Source organism: Myripristis murdjan, chromosome 23 (assembly GCF_902150065.1).
Source record: "Myripristis murdjan chromosome 23, fMyrMur1.1, whole genome shotgun sequence".
NCBI classification, from domain to species: Eukaryota; Metazoa; Chordata; class Actinopteri; order Holocentriformes; family Holocentridae; genus Myripristis; species Myripristis murdjan.
The window spans coordinates 27,156,889-27,171,710 of record NC_044002.1 but is presented as its reverse complement, the minus strand read 5'-3'; the positions used below and the strand labels follow the sequence as shown (position 1 = coordinate 27,171,710).

The window sequence follows — 14,822 nt, the reverse complement described above, 5'->3', positions numbered from 1 at the left end:
GGCGGGGCCTGTGATCGTTACCGTGACGATGGCGACATCTACGTGAGCGACAGCTACGGCGACTTCTGTGATGGGCCACTGAAAGCCAAAACCTCCTACAGGTAGAACTACAATACCCAGAATCCCCGGCTGTGGTCTGTGGTGATGTTTTGATATTTTACAGTCAAATCGAGACCATACTGTTGTTTTGTTTTATTTTATTTTATCAACATGAACATCAATAAAAATAACGTTTTTTTTATATTTAAAATTTAAATAAATGAAATCAGGACTAGAGCATGAGTACCGTTATTTTATGTCATTATTTTTCAATTGTTTTTATTTTATAATATTTTGTATTGTTTTATTTAATTTTTATTTATATTTTATTCATTTTTATTGTTTTACCAACATGAAAATCAGTAAAACTTTTAAAGCTGTCACGTTTTGGCGTATCAGGTAATTTCCCCATAGTCACATGACTGTACATGGGGTTTATATGTTTACTTATTTGGTCAGTTTTGCAACTCATCCTGATCCAACTGCGTATGAAAGATCAATACACCAGAATTTCTCTCCCACGTTTTGATTATCAGATATTTACTTTATAATTCATTCGAGCTGATTTGCATTTGTAAATTTAGTTAGTTAATCAATAAAATTTAGAAACAGTATCACCCAATTTACCCCTGTCAATAAAATATTTCTGATTCTGATTTTCTGATTGCCTGTGATTAGCCCACCGGTCGACATACATACAGTATTTATTTATTTTTATTTTTTTTAGTCTTACAGAGATAAATACAAACAAACTTTAAGCTGAAAATCGAAGTACACATCAGATGATTGTGTGTGTGTGTGTGTGTGTGTGTGTGTGTGTGTGCAGGCTCAGTGTGCGTGCCTTCACCAGGCTGTTCGATGAAAACCACCGAGAGTTTCCTCAGCCTCTGTTCACCGACACCTACCTGTCCACACCGCTCAGGACGCACGCCGGTGAGTGCACACACACACACACACACACACACACACACACACACACACACACACACACACACACACACACACACATTCACACACACACACACAGGCTGACCATTCTGTTCCCCCTCAGAGCCTCTAGGTGGCGTGGTTGAGGGTCTGAGTGCTGGCATGTTCCTCATCGGTATGATGGTGGCTGTCGTCTCCCTGCTGGTGTACAGACAGAGGCTGCGCAAAGTGTGAGTGCACACACACACACACACACACACACACACACACACACACACACAGCTTCCGAACAGCCTGACCTTTGAGCGGCTGCCTCTGATGGCCTCTCCTCCCCTGGCGATCATTAGCTGGTGTATTTTAACCTCGGCAGCCCCGAGGCGCTGAGCTCATATGAAAACATCTTTTACATGTCAGACGATTCAGGGCTGACAGGCCAGAGCTTCTCATCTGCTGTGAAAACAGAAAACACACTTTTCACACTTTTCAATATCAAGCATAAACATCATCGCCATGCGCTCGGTTCGTCTGTGATCTCATGTTTGTGGAAACTGAAGTGAAACGTGAGACGGTGACATGAACAAAGACGAAACACATTCACAGAGGAAATAAAACAGCAAGACAATAAATGAGTGAAGTTCAAAAAGATTACATGAGACTGGATATGCTGTTTTGTTGTTTTATTCTACTTTTATTCTTCATTCTTCAAAAGTTTTTACAACACAAACAAGAAGACATTAAGCCCTCGCACCTCAGGCTCCTCCTTTAGACCCAAACAGAGGTGATAAACATCGTCTGAAAGCTGGAACCTGAAGATGAATCTGAGATGCAGCTCAGCTCCGTGTGTCAAGATATGGGTCAGACAATAAATAAATTCTATCTATTCTATCTATTCTATTCATATTCTGGTCATTAATCTGGAATAAGCATCGTGTTTTGATAAGGCACCTGTTTGTGTTATTTATTGAGAGTGTGTAAGGGTTGGAACATCATGATGGATAGACATGATGGATATGTGTCATAAGTTGTTGCAGCAATTTTGATGTTGATACCATTTGTTACCCAGATTTGGGGCATTATTGAAACCATTTTTGACCGCTGGGGAATTAATAAACATGGTCAGAAATCCTCCAGAACCCCACATCAGACCCTGAGGAACACCACAGAAAAACTTTGATTTGGTGTCAAAAACTCAAAAAAGAAGCAGAGCTCCTCTGAACGGCCTCGCTCTCTAGTTTGTGGCTGTAAAGTTGCTGATGTTGTTGTTTTTGTTGTTGTAGTTATTATTGTAGAAGTTGTTGTGGTTGTTAGTTATTATATAGTTATTGTTGCTGTTGTTGTAGCTGTTTCTGCTGTTGTCGATGTTGCTGTTGTTGTAGCTGTTTCTGCTGTTGTCGATGTTGCTGTTGTTGTAGCTGTTTCTGCTGTTGTTATAGTTGTTGTCGATGTTGCTGTTGTTGTAGCTATTGTAGTTGTAGATGTTGTTACTGGTGTAATTTTTGTAGATGTTGGTGCTGTTGTAGTTTTGTAGATGTTGTTTCTGCTGTTGTAGTTACTGTTGTTTTTTGCTGTTGTAGTTTCTGTAGTTGTTGTAGTTACTGTTGTTTCTTCTGTTGTTGTAGTTTTTGTAGATGTTGCTGTTGTTGTTGTAGTTACTGTTGTTTCTGTTGTTGTAGTTTTTGTAGATGTTGCTGTTGTTGTAGTTACTGTTGTTGTTTCTGCTGTTGTAGTTTTTGTAGATGTTTCTGCTGTTGTTGTAGTTTTGTAGATGTTGTTGCTGTGGTTACTGTTGTTGTTTTTTGCTGTTGTAGTTGTTGTTGTAGATGCTGTTGTAGTTGTTGTTGTATTTTTTGTAGATGTTGCTGTTGTTGAGGTTACTGTTGTTTCTGCTGTTGTAGTTTTTGTAGATGTTGCTGCTGTTGTAGTTACTGTTGTTGTTTCTGCTGTTGTAGTTTTTGTAGATGTTGCTGTGGTTACTGTTGTTTTTTTGCTGTTGTAGTTGTTGTAGATGTTGCTGTTGTTGTAGTTACTGTTGTTGTAGTTTTTGTAGATGTTGTTGTTTCTGCTGTTGTAGTTTTTGTAGATGTTGTTGTTTTTGCTGTTGTAGTTGTTGTAGATGTTGTTGCTGTGAGGTCAGGTGGCTCGGTTTCCCATCAGCATGGTGTTCTTCTTCATGTGAACGCAGCGCCGCTCACTCCCTGGTTAATAAGCTGCTTATCGGCGGCTGGCGTCCGTCCCGGCAGAGCAGTGATCACATTAGAGCTGATTACTGGCCTCAGACTGCAGCTCAGCGCCGTCATCATCAGTCACAATCAATTTGATTATTGATTTATTGGAAACAACCCACAGAGCTGGAGTGGACATTCCTGTTAATATCTCTGCTGTTTAAAGCTTCACAGCTGCCGCACAGGACGATTATTTTCTCCACAGCAGATTCATAACTGTGAAATAATCCAGAAATAGAGTCAGAAATATTGGACTCTATGTTTTGTACCTCATAACATTTTTCACATCACATAGAAAAGATGTTCATGTCTTGTGTATCATTTTAGCTCCATATCCTACTCAGCAGCTCATGTTTGGGACCTTTGGAAACCTCCATATCTCTGCTATTTATAAATTAATATAAAGTTCTGTGGCTTTGAACAAAGCTCAACCACACAGCGGTGAGGAACCGACCACATTTGAAAGTGTCTTGCGATTTTCTGATGGTGCCTAAAAAAGACGTTTGAAACAAAGTGAACACGGAGCGTCACTCGGTGTGTCATCACAAACACAAGGTGCTGGGAAATCCCCCGAGTCCTGGTCGCTCTGCACAGAGCAAATTTCCCCTCAACATAAACGAGTGTTACAGGTTCTCATCATGAAAATCAATCTCATGCTGAGAATTATGATTGTGTGTGTGTGTGTGTGTGTGTGTGTGTGTGTGTGTGTGTGTGTGTGTGTGCAGGGCTGTGCAGGAGAACCCAGTGGTGAGGATGAGTATGTGGAAAGAGGTGCCGACTTCAGGGATTTATATGGGCGTCAGGAGGTAAGAGTGTGTGAGTGTGTGTGTGTGTGTGTGTGTGTGTGTGTGTGTGTGTGTGTGTGTGTGTGTGTGTGCGTGTGTGTGAGTGTGTGTGTGTGTGTGTGTGACATGAGTCATTGCTGATGCTAGATCGATATATCTGCTCTCTGCAGAGTGTGATAGAGACAGACAGAGAGGGATTACTCTCACGCAAAACAGTTAGTATGCATCTTCAGTGTGTGTGTGTGTGTGTGTGTGTGTGTGTGTGTGTGTGTGTGTGTGTGTTTCACTCAGCAAGTCTCTGTGTCTCTGACTGAATCTGCTTCTGTTGCAGCAACCGACGAGTCACCAGGTGAGACCATCTGATACTACAAATACTACTGCAAATACTACTGCTACTGCAAATACTACTGCAAATACTACTGCTACTGCAAATACTACTGCAAATACTGTTGCTACTGCAAATACTACTGCTACTGCAAATACTGCTGCATTTGCAAATACTACTGCAAATACTACTGCTACAGCAAATACTGCTGCTACCACTGTAAATACTACTATGACTGTAAATACTGCAAGTAGTACTGCAAATACTACCACAGCTGCTCAAAATACTACTACTTCTACTGCACATGCTACTAGCACTGCAAACACTACTACAGCTACTATAAATACCACCACAACTGCAAATACTTCTACTACTGCTGCTGCACATACTGCAACTACTACTGCAAATATTACTACAGTTACTTTAAACACTAGTGAATAAAGTTAAAAACAGTTAAATATGACTTAAGAGCTTGCAGCTCCCAGCCTGGTGATTCTGAGCGTGTGCATGTGATTCTTCTGTTTGGAATCATAAAAACAGGATTCTGGATTCATGATTTTGATTTAGGAAATCATTTAGGATAGATTTAGGTTTCTCCCAGCCTTGTTAGTGCAGCAGAGTGAGAGGCCACACAGTGTAAAGTCAGTGGAGAGCAGCGGTATGGTCTCCCTTTACTTTGTGCACCGCCTCCATTAAGACAGCAGCAGATGTCCTTTCAAAATAAAAGCAGATGTGGCTCTAACTGGCTGCCTCCTGTTGTTTCCAGTCCCGTCAAAGCGAGTCACTTCGAGTCCCACCTGACCAAGCTGCAGGCCGACTCCAACTACCTCCTGTCCGAGGAGTTCGAGGTGAGTGGGACGTCTGAGGTTTCCCTGCAGCTTCAGGGTCAGAGGTTACAGGCCGACGCCTCAGAGCAGCTGTGGGATTCAAACCAGCAGCTTTTCTCCGCTGAACAGCTTCGGCCCTTTCTCATGGCTCGTGACGCTCCTGGTCCAGTTTTTAAAATTCAAAATCTAATCAGACAAAATTGTTTTTGTTTTCGTTGTTATTTTCTTGTTGTGTTTTGCCGGTGGCGCCACCTCCTGGCTGATCGGTGATTTTTGTTTATTTTTTGTATTTTTGTTTTTTGTTTGCTTGTTGTTGTTTTTTTGTGGGTGGCGCCACCTCCTTGCTGATCGGTGATTTTTGTTTATTTTTTGTATTTTTGTTTTTTGTTTGCTTGTTGTTTTTTTTTGCGGGTGGCGCCACCTCCTGGCTGATAAGTGATTTTTGTTTATTTTTTGTATTTTTGTTTTTTGTTTATTTGTTGTTTTGTTTTGCGGGTGGCGCCACCTCCTGGCTGATCGGTGTGTCACGTGCCGGCCCTGTCGGTGTGTGAGGCTCCCAGCAGAAAACAGTTAGAGGAAGCCAGAATAATAACTGCAGCAAAGTGGAGAGTGTTGGATGTGTGTGATGTCATCAGATGATGTCATCAGGCAGTTTGTGTGCGTGATGTCTTCGGATGATGTCATCAGGACCTTTGTGTTCTGTTGCAGGACCTGAAGGACGTGGGGCGGAACCAGACGATGGACGCCGCCCGCGTGCCGGAGAACCGAGGGAAGAACCGCTACAACAACATCCTGCCATGTGAGTGCCGCAACGTGTGGTCCGGGGACCCCTGGGGGCCCCGGAGGGTCTCCTCGGGGGTCCTCAGGTTAAATGCGGCTACGTTCAGGCGCCTTTCACAAACATCAGCGTCACATGTCACCTTGACATCATTTCACTGATTATAGATACCCAGAGAGCTCATGCAGCCACATGGAGACACAACATCCTCTCTGAGTTCTTCTTCTGTCCACAGAAATCACTGTCACTGAACACAGATCAGAGTGTGTGTGTGTGTGTGTGTGTGTGTGTGTTTGTGTGTGTGTGTGTGTGTTGGGTAGGGGGTCTCACCTCCCTCCGGCGCTCAGGTGGGAAAACCAAACCGAGCCACCTGGAACCCAGCCGCTGCTCGCCTGAGCGATGCAGCCTCGTTAAGGGCTTTAATTAACAGGATATCAGCTGTTCCCATGGCAACAGCGGCATAGCACACACACACACACAGAGAGAGAGAGAGAGAGAGAGAGGGAAGGAGGAGTGAACCCCAGCATATCTATAAACTCTGATTTATTTACTATTGTACTATTTATTTTTTTATTGTATTTAAATCGTTAAAACCTGAATTAAAATCAGTTTATTTAAAAACAAAAAACAAAAAATCAAACCACACCATTTTGACTCGCCTAAAATCCAAAGCTCATGATTTGTACTTTTGTCCTGTATTTTATTTTTACTTTATTGATGTGATTATTATTCTGAAGCCTCCGAGCACACGACACTTTCAAAATAAAACCTTAAGAAACCGTTTATCTGTTGAACACATATTTTTTGTCAATTTGTGTTGCGTTTTTTATTTTTAAACTTTTGTTAGTTGAGTCTAAACAGTCCTCATTTTGTGTCGCATACCTTTAATTTGAAAAGCATTGACGAGCTAGCGTGTGGCTAAGCGTTAACAGCTGATCTGCTCCGTCCGTCCAGACGACTCGACCCGAGTGAAGCTGTCCCACCTGGAGGACGAGCCGTGCTCCGACTATGTCAACGCCAGCTACATGCCTGTACGTCCACACACACACACACACGCTCACACACACACACACACACACACACACGCTCACACACACTCTGACCCCCCTCTGTGTGTATGTGTGCAGGGCAATAACTACCGCAGGGAGTACATCGCCACGCAGGGCCCGCTGCCCGGCACCAAGGACGATTTCTGGCGGATGGTGTGGGAGCACGGCGTCTACAACATCGTCATGGTAACGCAGTGTGTGGAGAAGGGGCGGGTGAGTCAGCGGCGGTGTGTGTCGCTTTGTTTTGTTCAAAATCACAGAGAGATCAAACTGACCTGCAGCCGCAGATTACATCACAACAGGTCAGATTAGATCAGATTAGATTAGATTACAATGGATCAGATTACATCAGAACAGGTCAGATCAAATCAGATTATATTACATTGGATCATATTACATCAGAACAGATCAGATTAGATTAGATTACATTGGATCAGATTACATCAGAACAGGTCAGATTAGATTAGATTACATTGGATCAGATTACATCAGAACAGATCAGATCAGATTAAATTACATTGGATCAGATTAAATTAGATTAGATCAGATTAGTATGAAATAAATTTTACATTAAATTTGAGTAAATTAGATCAAAATGAAAGAAACATTAGATGACATCAGATTAGATTAGATTAATTAAAGAAGTAAATTAGATTAGATGAAACCTTAGAAAGATTAGAATGTAGTAGGGAAAATGAGATTGAATCAGATTAGATTAGAGTTGATCATGAGACTACATGAGGCTAGATTAGATTACACCAGATTTACAGTAGATCAGATTACATTATGTAATGTTATGTTGTTATGTTACATTAAAGTAATCTCATTACATTAGCACAGATTAATTTAGTAGTGTGTAGTTTAGATTAGGTTAAATATATATATATATATATATATATATATATATATATATACACACACATATGTATATATAAAGAAGACTATATTGTGTTATACTATGTTATATTTATGTGATGTTAAACATATTCTGTTACAGTATATTAGATTAAACCAGATTAGGTGAGATTACGGCAGATTAGATGAGATTAGGTCAGATTAGGTTAACTGACGCTGCTTGAGGTGAACAGTGTGTTCTTGCAGCAGCAGACGATCTGAAAACATTATATCTTGATTTTATTTTGAAAAGTTTTCACAGGAAAAGCAGCAAAGACGTTTTAAATCTTTTGACAAGAAATTAAAAAAAAAAAATGTTCTGCAGGATCTAACAGGATGTTTCCGTGTGTGTGTGTGTGTGTGTGTGTGTGTGTGTGTGTGTGTCTGTGTGTGTGAGCAGGTGAAGTGTGACCAGTACTGGCCTGAGGACAAAGAGCCTCTGTATTACGGCGAGCTGGTGATCCAGATGCTGTCCGAGTCCGTCCTGCCCGAGTGGACCATCAGGGAGTTCAAGATCACCTCGGTGTGTGTGTGTGTGTGTGTGTGTGTGTGCCACTGTGTGTGTGTGTGTGTGTCCAGTGTGATCCAGTATTACAAAATTGCGATTTTAGACTTTTTATTTTCACACTCACTATAATTAATGTCTAAAAATGTATTTTTTAATTTAAGGTACATTTTTAAATTTCCTTAATTTAGCCAGTATTGATCTAAAATGTGGGCTGACAACATGCAGGTGGTTTTTCACAACTAAAGTTACCACAGGAATATTACAGGAATATTACAGAAATACCACAAAAATATAACAGGAGTAAGACAGAAATGTTACTGAAATATTATAGGAATATTACCGAAATATTACAGAAACATTACAGAAATATTTCAGAAATATTACAGGAATATTACAGAAACATTGCAGGAATATTACAGGAATATTACAAAAACTTTACAGGAATATTACAGAAACATTACAGGAATATTACAGACGACAGTGTGAATGTGTGGTCAGGTCACCATCCTCTGGGCTGAGTTTTGAGTTTTTAGTTTTTTAATTTTGGTCCTTCTGATATCAGAGCCTCGGAGAAGCTGAGCCTCTCAAAGCCGCTGGAATAATTTAATCTGAGCCTGAAGGTGAGCGGGTTGAGCCTGTAAGAACTGACACAGGTGACGCGTTAACGATGAGGTTAACGCGTGGTGAAGGGACGGACTGACATCTGTCCTCTTGTGCCCGGCTCACCAGAGACATGCTGTGACCCCAGGTGGAGACAGGGCCTGATGTGTGTGTGTGTGTGTGTGTGTGTGTGTGTGTGTATGTGTGTGTGCTTCAGGAGAGCGGCTGCAGTTACCCCCGGGTGCTGCGGCACTTCCACTACACGGTGTGGCCGGACCACGGCGTCCCGGAGAGCACGCAGTCCCTCATCCAGTTTGTCCGGACGGTGCGGGACTACGTGGACAGATCGCCCAGCACCGGGGCCACCGTCGTGCACTGCAGGTACACCAGAGAGAGAGAGTGTGTGTGTGTGTGTGTGTGTGTGTGTGTGTGTTCACTGTGGCACTGTTACAAACCCCGAGCAGAGCCAGTCTGCACAGGGAGATGTCCCGCCTGCAGGGGGCGCTGCAGAGGCTGAACAGAGCCACATGAACAGGACCCAGGACCCTGGAAGGGCCTCCAGAGGGTCCTCAGCAAAATTAGGAATACACATAAATATTAAATATATATTAAATATTAATATTGAATGTAACTTTAATAATTAGACTTCTTGTACATTTTCAGGTAATTTTTTTTGGGGGGGGATTTTATTTGCAACCTATTTTTTAAATTTTGTCATTTTATTTATTTATTTATTCTTTAAACAAACTCTCCTGGTAATTTTTTGCTGATCTGTTACACCTGTTAATGGAAGAAATCTGGTAAATTTTCTCAGGTTATAAAGGGCTAATTTTGGCAAAAAATTAATTCACAAGAAAAATTTTCACAATACAAAAAAAGCCTGAGAGATTATTTCAACACAATGTTATAATCTGACCTCTCCTCTAATTAATAATCTCACCTCAGATTATAATTCTGTCTGCATTAGAAATATTGACAGGAACAGTCCAGTTACTGATCAATATCTGGGATCAAACAGACTGATCAGTTTATAGCATTGAGCCCCACATGTGCTGCCCCCGCTGGACAAACACTGAACTGCAGCTCACAGCCGCCGGATGGAATTCCTCTTTTCTTATAAACACTGCAGTTGCTTTACAGCTGACTAAATTCATACCTCTGTGTGTGTGTGTGTGTGTGTGTGTGTGTGTGTGTGTGTGTGTGCGTGCGTGCGTGTCAGTGCCGGTGTCGGTCGCACAGGAACCTTCATCGCTCTGGATCGGGCTCTGCAGCAGCTGGACTCCAAGGGAACCGTCGACCTTTACGGCTGCGTGTTCGACCTCCGCCTGCACCGCTCCCACATGGTCCAGACCGAGGTGTGTGTGTGTGTGTGTGTGTGTGTGTGTGTGACCTCTGACCCTCTAATCACACATTTACACCAACACAGATTGTACTTATGTCAGTTGTTTACATTCAGTCCAGCTGTCTTTTGTAGAGTTTAGCTTTATACCTGTGTGTTTGACGCATTGTGTGTGTGTGTGTGTGTGTGTATGTGTGTGTGTGTGTGTGTGTGGGGGGGGGGGGGGTCGCAGTGCCAGTATTCATACCTGCACCAGTGTGTGAGGGACGTTCTGAGAGCCAGGAAGCATCGCAGTGAGCAAGAAAACCCGCTCTACCCCATCTATGAAAACTTCAACCCCGAGTACTGCCGAGGTGAGACACACACACACACACACACACACACACACACACACACACACACAGATATCATGCATAAGTGTGCATATTCAGGGATGTAAACTCATCTAATGCCAGTTGAAGCAGCTGGGTGGGTTACAGGGTTTTTTAGTATTTCATCACAGAGAATATTTGCTATTTTTCATTTTTTGTACTTTTCTGTTTATACTGTGAAACAAACTCTGACTAAAAATTAATAAAGTAAAGAGGAGAGAATCAGTTGGATTGAGTTGCTGCAGGGCTCCTGAGACACATTTGAAATTAAAATGAATCACTTCAAAATACAGTCAAAGTTAGACAGATATATATTTGTCTGATATAAAAATATCTATGATGGTGGCAAAGGCATGTAAACAGTCAGAGATGAGAAATGAAAGAGAAAAAAAATCCAGTCATGCTGGTGTCTAATTGGACAGATTTAACAGATTTAGTACAAAGTTGGTTCGTTTACAGGAAGCTGACTGCTGCTAAGTTGCTACACGTGTACGACGTTAATCAGGTTGATATGAAGTTGATGTTGATGTAAACTGAGCGTTGGTGTAAGTTGACATGAAGGTGGTGCACGTTTGTACTAAGTTTATGAAGTTGATATTAAGTTGGTACTTTGTTGATACACAGTTGGTATAGTTAGTTAATTGGGTTAATTAGGACATGAAGATGATGTTAAGGTGGGTCTGAGTTGGTACTAAGTTGATTTTGAGCTGATACTAAGTTTGTGCTAAATTCATAAAGGGTTGTTATAAGTGGGTACAAAGTTAATATAAAGTTAATATAAAGTTGATACAAAGTTGATGAAAGTTGATAAAAGTTGATATGAAGTAGGTTTTCGGTTGGTACGAAGTTTGTGCTATATTGACTCAGAGCTGATACAAAGTTTTTGTAAAGTTTGAACTATGTTGACAGAAAGTTGATTTTAAGTTGTTAAACTGATACAAAGTCGGAGTATGTTTGTACTTAGATAATACAAAGTTGACAGAAAGTTGATTTTAAGTTGTTAAACTGATACAAAGTCGGAGTATGTTTGTACTTAGATAATACAAAGTTGACATAAAGTTGATTTTAAGTCGATGCTAAGTTTGTGCAAAGTTGACAGAAAGTTGCCGAGCTGATGAGAAGCTGCTTCTGTCTGCACTGAGCTGAAGGTTGTCAGGTGGAGAGACGTGTTCTCGCTAAAGCAAAGCTCACGTTTGTTTGTTTGTTTTGTTTTTTTGTTTTTCTCTCCTCAGATTTCATGTACACCGGACGCTAACGAGGACGCACGCTGCTGGGTTAGCCTGCGATGCTAACGAGTCACCATCCACACAGCCATGTGCGTTAGCGGGGCGGCTAGCTGCACGTTTGACAAAACTGCCACGAAATTCAGCAAAATCAGAAAGACAACAAACCATAATTGAATTGAATCCACGTGTGTCTGCTAAATGCATCAATAACAGACAGACAGTTGAAGCAAAGGGAAGTTTAGCGTGCGAGCGTCCTCAGCCGGTTTCCTCAAACTCAACAAGCACAGGGAAGGAAAGAGCCATTTGTGTTTCTATAGCGACACTCACTACTCCACATAAGCTGTTTATTTAAAAGTAACACTCATTGCTGTATGTAAATATTGATGTAATACTCTTGTTTTTATATGACGATGATGAATCTGTGTTCTTGAATGTTTCTCCTCATGAAGCTCCTCTTCCTGAGCACGAGGAGCGCTCGGCTGGTCTCACTCCACGTGGGACATTTTCATATTTTCAGGGTTTTAATTTGTGAAATCAAGCGCTCCTCACGTAGCACTGTAAACTCGTGTCTTGTATTCAGACTTTAAAGTACTAACTGCACACAAGATGTTTCTTTCTAAAAACAAACATATAAATATATTAGAAATAAAATACAAATCCATTCCCTCAGCGTCATGATTTCATATTTTATTTCATCCCCATTTTTACATTTTATTTCAACCTAACTTGCCCGTCTTTTATCATGTATTTTGGTCTAAATAAGTCTGAATACAAGGTAGAATCACTTACTAACATTATTATTTTAATTGCTGTTGTTATTATTATTGTTACCATTACTGGCGGCCAAATTGGAGTTCAGCAGTTTTAATATTTCTCAAATAAAATCGGCTCATATAACTGATGAATGCCTGTTTTTGTCACATATCTCTGAGCTTTAATGGATGAAAATAAATCCAGTACACAGTTTAACTGCTTTGCCCAGAAAATAACAGAAATTTTAAGGATCTATGTTTTTGGAATATTTCTGACATCTGTTTTTGTGATGTGAAGCATTTTGTATGCAGAGTCCTCACATGCACGAGTGTGTAATAAACAGTGAGTCAGTAAATCCAGAGAGTCACTACAGACGGCTGAGTTTGTCTCGCGTCTACACCAGAGTTCATTTTGACAGCCATTTGAATTTTAGTCTTAGTCGTCTTGACAAAAATGCTTATTAGTCTTAGTCACAGTATATCAGCCGTGTTCGCCGCGCGTAGCCACACGGCGGCTGCACCAAATGCACATTCTCAACCAAACAAGCCACAGGATGCATTGCTCATATTTGGAGCTTTTGGCAGACAGATTGCACGCACAGCTGGAGGAGATAATGCATTCTGAAAGTTCACTACACCACCGAGTAACGTTGTTGTCCCGCCTCGTCTCGTCATGACAAAATTGTTATGTTTCTGTTGACGTAAATATTTTGGCATCATAATTGTTGACAGAAGTAACACTGGTCTACACGACAACAACAATATTGTTTTTATCTGTAATAAAATGCTGAAACATGTCTGTGAGCACGTTTTCAACGCTCCGCCGAAAAGAAACAAACTAAAACTCATACAGCCCACATGCAACGTCACGACTGTTACAGCGTCTGTTACATCACATCTGTTACAGCGCCACATCTGTTACAGCGTCACATCTGTTACAGCGTCACATCTGTTACAGCGCCACATCTGTTACAGCGTCACATCTGTTACAGCGTCAGTCTTTTACAGCGTCACATCTGTTACAGCGCCACATCTGTTACAGCGTCAGTCTGTTACAGCATCAGTCTTTTACAGCGTCACATCTGTTACAGCGTCACATCTGTTACTGCGTTACAGTTTTTTGTTTGTTTTTTTAAGAATACACAATTTTCACTGCTATTACAATTAAAATATTGAAGCATTGTGTCGAAGCAGAGGTTGCAGCAAAATGTTTGATTTTTTAACATTTTTTACTCTAATGCAGCTTTAGACACTGATTGCTCGAAAATGCAGTTCCTTCACAATAAAATACTCGGTGAAGTAACTGCATTGCAGAGAACACAGAGAACACGCAGACGGTGTAAACTAGGAGAAACTGTAATCGCTTTCTGTAAAGCTATTTAAGTTATGATGTGAATTCATCTCCCAGCATTCAAACTTCACATCACAGACTAGCAGCTGTTCAATCTCTCGTCTTTTTGGATTAGTAACTGGATAAATTTCTCATATTTTTTTTGTAATTTCTTCCTTTTTTAACAGCAGTTCTGGTCATTTTCTTGTCATTTTTAACCAGATTATTAAAAAAAACTTTCCCTCTTACTTGTACAGATGGTGTGTTAGATTCAGAATACACCTCTATACTTTACACATCTGTGTATGTGTGTGTGTGTGTGTGTGTGTGTGTGTGTGTGTGTGTGTGTGTGATATTGCAACCAGACAGAAACAGCAACAGCCACAAGTGTTTTTCCTCTCTTCTTAGTGTGGAGTCGCTGCTTCGAGCTGCTTGATTCAAACGATGGGTTAGGGTTAGGATTAGGATTAGGATTGGTTAGGGATTAGGATTAGGGTTAGGTTAGGATTAGGGTTAGGGTTAGGCTGTGTTGTGGTTTGACACTAAAACACCAGTTTCTAAAGGAGTTTGAGGAGTTTTGCCTGAAGTGGAGATGTGTGATGTTCTGCAGAGTTTCAGAGACAGGACTTCTAAGAAATCAGAAAAAGTGGTGAAGGGGGTCACGATGGCACAAGGAGGAATGCAAATGGGGAGAAGGTCTGGTCGGTGGGTAGTTTGATGCCACAGGCCGCGTCTGCTGAGGCAATCCTCACACTTTGATTTCCATATCGATGTAGGACAGGCCGGGGCCGCGGCAGAACTGGGTAACCCAGATTCACCGCAGGCAGGGCGGCTTGAAAGAGCAGCGAGA

General features: G+C 41.3%; 1 protein-coding gene across 2 annotated transcripts in view; it reads left to right on the top strand.

The window, feature by feature from the left end:
* Nucleotides 1-13,052, top strand: part of LOC115355182 (receptor-type tyrosine-protein phosphatase beta-like) — a 47,351-nt gene extending 34,299 nt beyond the window's left edge. For both annotated transcript variants that reach the window (XM_030045888.1, XM_030045887.1), the window contains exons 27-40: nt 1-101; nt 866-972; nt 1,091-1,196; nt 3,914-3,994; nt 4,305-4,322; nt 5,065-5,146; nt 5,834-5,924; nt 6,858-6,934; nt 7,031-7,165; nt 8,247-8,369; nt 9,172-9,335; nt 10,174-10,309; nt 10,526-10,646; nt 11,897-13,052. The exon at nt 1-101 is cut by the window's left edge and continues 39 nt beyond it. In XM_030045888.1, coding sequence (XP_029901748.1) covers nt 1-101; nt 866-972; nt 1,091-1,196; nt 3,914-3,994; nt 4,305-4,322; nt 5,065-5,146; nt 5,834-5,924; nt 6,858-6,934; nt 7,031-7,165; nt 8,247-8,369; nt 9,172-9,335; nt 10,174-10,309; nt 10,526-10,646; nt 11,897-11,919 — 1,365 coding nt within the window. In that variant the 3' untranslated portion in view covers nt 11,920-13,052. The remainder of the gene's footprint in view (nt 102-865; nt 973-1,090; nt 1,197-3,913; nt 3,995-4,304; nt 4,323-5,064; nt 5,147-5,833; nt 5,925-6,857; nt 6,935-7,030; nt 7,166-8,246; nt 8,370-9,171; nt 9,336-10,173; nt 10,310-10,525; nt 10,647-11,896) is intronic.
* The last annotated feature ends 1,770 nt before the right edge of the window (nt 13,053-14,822 follow it).